Source organism: Grus americana, unplaced genomic scaffold (genome assembly GCF_028858705.1).
Source record: "Grus americana isolate bGruAme1 unplaced genomic scaffold, bGruAme1.mat scaffold_994, whole genome shotgun sequence".
Lineage (NCBI taxonomy): Eukaryota > Metazoa > Chordata > Aves > Gruiformes > Gruidae > Grus > Grus americana.
In genome coordinates, this window is record NW_026562169.1 from 26102 (window position 1) to 32638 (window position 6537).

At 39.3% G+C, this 6537-nt stretch overlaps 1 protein-coding gene across 1 annotated transcript; it reads left to right on the plus strand.

Annotated features, from left to right (window-relative positions):
* Positions 1 to 937: 937 nt before the first annotated feature.
* LOC129201359 (discoidin, CUB and LCCL domain-containing protein 2-like) lies at positions 938 to 5839 on the plus strand. Its single transcript, XM_054812499.1, has 5 exons — positions 938 to 1064; positions 2006 to 2099; positions 2481 to 2530; positions 4193 to 4330; positions 5403 to 5839. The coding sequence occupies exons 2-5, from the start codon at positions 2044 to 2046 to the stop codon at positions 5837 to 5839; spliced, it is 681 nt and encodes a 226-aa protein (XP_054668474.1). The 5' UTR covers positions 938 to 1064; positions 2006 to 2043.
* Positions 5840 to 6537: the final 698 nt, after the last annotated feature.

Sequence of the window (6537 nt, forward strand, 5' to 3'; positions counted from 1 at the left end):
TAAGACCTGGGCATGACATAGATGGTATGGATTAAGGCGTGGATACTGTCCTGGTTTCGACTTAGAGTTAATTTTCTTTCTAGTAGATGCTATAGTGCTGTGTTTTTGGATTTAGTATGAGAATAATGTTGATAACACTGATGCTTTTAGTTGTTGCTACGTAGTTTTAGTGCCTACACTAAGTCAAGGACCTTTCAGCTTCTCACGCCTTGCCAGGTGCACAAGAAGCTGGGAGGGGATGCAGCCAGGACAGCTGACCCAGATTGGCCAAAGGGATATTCCCTAATATATAGCATCATGATTCATATATAACTGGGGAAGCGAGTTGGGCGGTAGAGTCACTGCTTGGAAACAGACTGGGCATCAGGTTGTTTTATTTGCCGTTTGCATGTGGTGAGCAATTGCATTTGTGCATCAGTTGTATTATTAGTAGTAGTAGTAGTATTATTTTCTCTTCCTTTGTTATGCTATTAAACTGTCTTTATCTCAAGCCATGAGTTTGTTTTCCCATTCCCCTCCTCATCCCCTTGAGGTGGGGGGAGTGAGCGAGTTGCTGCGTGGTGCTTAACTGCCGGCTGGGGCTAAACCACGACAATGAGAAAAAAGGTACTTCTTAGCTGCATAATCCTTCTGTAACTGATACTTCCGAATTTCTTCCAGAGTTACTACACTTAACCTGGAAGATACCTAGTTTAGGCATAAACAGGGTAAATTAGAAAATAACTGTTTCAAAAGATATCAGTGACTTGCTTTCCATGTTATTGATTCATGGGGTTTTTTTCCTCATTATATAACATGAACAAAAGCTTTAGAGCAAACTGTTCCAGCTGTCTTCTCCTGAAAAGGAAGCATGGAAAACTAGCACTTTAAAAACCTTTTTTTATAAAATCTTTTCTTTTAAAGGCCGTGCTCCTAAAATCACCATGCCACCCCCCCACCTCAGAACAAGAATGATGACTTCAGTGATGACTTCATTCATTCAGTGAAGACTTCATTGCAGACAGATAAAACAACTTTCACACCTGAAATAAAAAACACCACAGTGACTCCAAGTGTAACCAAAGGTATGCACAGTTAAGCAATAGGAGTGTTTGGGAACTCCTTACAGTACTTTGGCATATACTAAGTGTAAATTTTCTCAAGATTTAATATATTATTGCAAATTATCAATATTTTTAATATTTACCAGTTATTAAATGTATATATGATAAAAAATGTACAGTTGCATACTGCATGCAGAAACAAAACCAGTCTTCCAAGTCTCTATAAGTTCTGTCTTTCAAAACTTGTTTAAATGGAGTTCAGCTTTTAATTACGGAACAGAGTTTGTCAGAAGGAGAAAGTTGCAACTTGGACTTCCCCTTCAGAATTAATCAGATGTAACTACCTTGTTATTTAATTTGATAATTTCTTAGGACAAAACACTTTTGACATAGCTAATCTTTTATGGACCAGTCATGTTGGCATGAAATTTGAAAAAAACATCATTTGGCATCATCATGTTGTTTATCAAAGAAAATTGTCAGAAAAGGGAGCAAGATCACTGCAGATGCAGGCATTGGTGAAGTGTCCTTTGGATGGCAGGGGCAGGATGGCCTCCTGTCACATGCAGACCCAGCATAGGCTGATTGTGATTAACTGTTAAGGTACTGTGGTATTTTTTTCTTACTTACAGTTCACATCATACTTGTGTATTCCTGGGCTCTTTTGATTTTTCCTGCTAATAATAAAATGCATTGTTCTAACAGAAAACTTACATGAAAACAAATCTTTTGATTTAGATTAAAAACCTTGCAAAAATACCTGCTGTGAATACATGTAGAAGAGCTAGATGTTAATGGCTGTTTACAGTGTGGGAGCATCCAGCAGAGTAGCTTAGCTGGGGGATCAAGTGGGATAGACGCTATAGATGAAAACTATGTGCTTTACCCAAGTCATTTTCAAACTACAAACTGATTGATGAGAGGCTCTTCTGTCTGACACCACTTAATTTAATGGCTTTCAGATGTGGCATTGACAGCAGTTCTGGTTCCAGTGCTGGTGATGGTCTTCACTACTCTGATTCTTATCTTAGTTTGTGCGTGGCATTGGAGAAACCGGTAAATGAATAGATTAATGAAAGTACTTTAAATGAATGTTAGCCTGGTGTGTGGGAAGGGAATGCTGCATGTATTGCTATGGGAACTACATGGTCCACATTTGCGGAATTTTCAGAATTGTATTCTCTGTGAGACAACGTTGACTTGAATAGTGAGCACAGTGAAAACAGCTTTTTGTAACTATTTTCATTAGACGTGCTTTTACTGAAAACTGGTTTCTCCAGTAGCAGCAGACTGGTGATGGCAAGCCAGGTTACTGGTGCTTTTACTTTAAATTTGAGGACCAGTTACAGTCAAGGTGGTAGTTGCTGAGCATTAATTAATGCATCTTCTGATAAGCAGACTACCTAAAATACTCTTTTTTTCTTTTTTTTTTTACAGCAAGAAAAAAACTGAGGGCACTTACGATCTACCTTACTGGGATCGTGCAGGTAACAAAATGGTTTTATGAAATCCCTTGGCATTTTTGGTTCGATGTGTGTTTCAGATGCAGTAACACGGACAATTTCCACTAGCAGAAGCTTCTCTAATGCTGATGTAGGCATAGTGAACACTGAATTTCTTTTTCTGTACAGACTTAACTGCTTCATTCTCTGAATTATTTCCAGAAATAGAAAATGCCTTGTTTCCTGTTAGCGGTTACAGCTCCAGTTTTTGGTTGTGTTTTTTTAGTAAAGTATAAAACCTCTTAATTATACAACATGGGGGGGGGGAAATAATTTATGAGGAATGTCTTTATACATTTGATAATCAAATATTTGGTACTACTTTTGTCCTAGAAAAATTGTTCATCCTAGTGCACAAGGTCTGTCAACTTTGTGTCTCTTCATTGCTCTAGTAAGCATGTGGGATTTTTTGCAGCCCCTTTTAGGCATATTTTCCATCCCACGGTCTTGTGCCCCATTAACTTAAGATCAGACAGTCTGATCAGCGCATTGCAAGTGTCCTGAAAATGCTTCTGCTACAGCATAAAGGGGTGGTGCAGCAGCTGGTTTGTACTGTTGGTATGACCGTGCTTCACTTCTTTCTCCGTCTTCATGTTGAAAATTTCCACCTGTGTGTTTGCTCACTGGCAGTTTTAAGTATGCCTTATCCTTTAGACAAGAAACCTTTTAACAACCTTATTTTTATTTACTGCCTGTCCATTTCCAGTAGGTCACAGCATTGTTGGCTTAGAATGTTAGATTCAAAATATTCCGTATTTAATTGTCAGTGATGGACATGCCTAGGTTTTCTTTCCTGTTTGTTTAAATTTAAACATTCAGTATGTAGATCTGTTTTAAAAGGAAGTTTTGCACAATGCAGTATGAAAATAATGTTGCCACGCTTCTCTGTGGAACCTCTGCCTGTCCCCTCCCACAGGCTACCTCAAATTTTGTTAAACAGTGTTCTGTGGTTTTGAATCTCCTACAGGATGGTCTCTTACAGTGGGGATGAAATATGTTAATGGACAGCAAAACTAGAGTGGCTCTGGCTACTGGGGAAGGGAGGGCAAGGAATGTGACAAAACCAACCCTCCCTACCACAGTCACTCCTTGTCATTTCCACTGATGTCAGAAATCCTCTTTATTCAGGTTTTTTGCAAATATTCACTGATCAGCCTTTTTCTGCAATGTGAGTTAGAAACGTGACATTAACAGCCAGAAACCACATTCATTAAATGTACTCTTAGGTTATTAACTGAGGTTGTCTCAAATTTTGTGTAAATACTTGATTTACAAATTGGAATCATGGCTGACTTCTCAGTATTTTCTGTGTTGTATTTTCTGAGTTTATTAATGTGATAAGTAGCCCCAGCACTGCTGCTAATGGACATTCAGGAATAGAGTCGCTAGACTGCAGAAGTTCTGCTGGTGTTTGAAGGCGTGGGAAGTCAGGCGAGTTGATTGGGTGAATCTTCTGTTTCTGAATCTTCAGTCTGCCAGAAAATACTAAAATATCTTGTAACCTTAGGGTCATGCAAATACTGATAATCGAGTTGTTTACCTGCTACTACAAAATACAAGCTGTGGTGTAAAAATGTTTTAGTAGCTTAAAACACAGTATATGTGCAGTCTTAGGAGGTGTGTGTTTGTTTTTAAATCCACATGAAGGGTGGTGGAAAGGAATGAAGCAGTTTCTCCCAACGAAATCAGCAGAACATGAAGAAACTCCCGTACGCTACAGCAGCAGTGAAATTGGTCACCTAAGACCAAGAGAAGTCCCAACAATGCTGCAAACAGAGTCTGCAGGTACATTTTATTGGTTTTGAGGGCTATGTAATATATATAATATGGATTAAAAATGTCAGGAATTTGGCTACATTTAATTATATCCTGTTTGTTTTGGGGAAGAGAGGAGAAAAGAATAGTTCTGTTGGTAAGTGCATTTCTTAAAATCCAAGCTTCTTCAGATCTGTTCTTGGTGCATCATAAAAGTATGTTGACTTGATGTGCTGTGGATAGACACTTTTCCCAAGCTAATGCAATAACTGAAAGTTTCTTCACTTGTTGTTAAACCCCATAAAGGGTTGAAAGATTTTTTTTTTTTTGGTTATGTTTTCATGCACTAGAAATAATTTCACCCCATTACCTTTACGCACAAATCTGAAATGTGGCACTTGGTTCCCTGCACTGATTGTATGGATTAAATCATTGTTTTGATTTAGAAAAGGAGTTGTTACTGATAGCGGCGTATGCCCTTTCCTTGGTGAACCAGTCATTAGAGGAAGATGACTGACTGTGCCTTTGGTTCTGTGCTTACATGCTGATGGCAGAAGTATGCAGACGCGCAGGAATTACAGCTTCACAACAAGAAGAATTACTTTTCTCTTTTTGGCTGCTTGCTTGTTTTTATCCAGCTCGCCAGGTTTCTCACCTCTGGCTTTTGTAACTCAGATTATCTGTTGAACTAAAACATCTCAGCTGACCACCTGCAGGCTTCCCCCCTCAGATGACAAACCCTCCACCCCAAGTACTGCTTTATCCAAAGCCAGGCTAGGATAATTTCATTTAATTCTAATTTTGCCAGGAAGCACATAAAAATAACTTTTTTTGAGGCAGATTTACAGCATGGGAAATCACAGCTCATAAGGGAAGAAGTATAAACCTGAGAAGTCAGGATGTTGTAGTATCCCGACGGCTTTAACTATTGGGTGGAAATGACTTTTTTTTTCCAAAGCAATGGCAGAGAGATGCCACTGGTTTGATCTAGGATAATAATTCCTGTGTCACTATCGACAGGTGGTATTTAATGTGATGCCACTGTAAAATGACTTCCATTAAGTGTGTTTTTATTTTTGTTTTGCTGGGGCTCACAACACAGAGTATGCTCAGCCACTGGTAGGGGGAATTGTCGGCACGCTTCATCAGAGATCAACCTTTAAACCAGAGGAAGGGAAAGAAGCAAGTTACGCCGATTTGGACCCTTACAATTCACCCATACAAGAAGTTTACCATGCTTATGCTGAACCGCTACCTATAACGGGACCGGAATATGCAACTCCAATAATCATGGACATGTCCAACCATCCCAGCACCCCTCTTGGCGTTCCTTCCATTTCCACCTTCAAAGCTGCAGGGAATCAAGCTCCTCCACTGGTGGGAACTTACAATAAACTCTTATCTAGGACAGACAGCGCATCATCAGCACAGGTGCTGTATGACACACCAAAGGGGCAGCCGGGGCCAGTGCCACTGATGAATTGGTGTACCAGGTACCACAGAGTGTGGCCCATTCCGCTGGGAGTAAGGATGAACTGAGTTAGCTCACGAGTAAGGTAGAATGATGGCTTGCTTTTTAAAAGCCAATTCCATGAAGCTGACAGTTTCACTTTTTAATCGCGTTGTTTTGATATTGTTAGTCTTAAATAATACAATGTTCAACCAAAAGATGTGGTATTGGAGGTCTGGGAAACCAGTAATTCTGCCTTTCCTTAAGCTGTATATGTAATGACAGCTTGTTTCCTGCAAAACTGTGGACGTTTTTATTACTACTGTACAGTTGTCTGTCAGACATGAGAGAAGAACTCTTCAAGATTAGCTTCAGTAATTCATAGATGTGAATGCTAAATTGGGAGAAACAGTTTAAAGTATGAAAGCCAGTAATTTCTCGCTAATGGTACTATTTCGGGGGGGGACGACCAAACAAACTCAAAGCTCCTAATTTTCTAAGATCTATATGTAAGCACTATAGCTTCTAAAATTAATTTTACACTCTATAAAATGCCTGCACAACTTTGGATTTTAAAAACTACTGTCAGGACTGATGGCAAAAATCCCATTCACTTCATGGCATAAAATAGTTTTGATTCTAAATTGCATTGCTTCAGCTTTTGTTCACAGCATTAGGAATCATCAGCTGTGTGTTCCTCAGAAGTTTGCCACCATTTTTGTTAGCCTTCCAAAACTAGAATCCATTGTCTGTACAATCTGTTTTCTGCCTCATCTCCCTAAGCCAC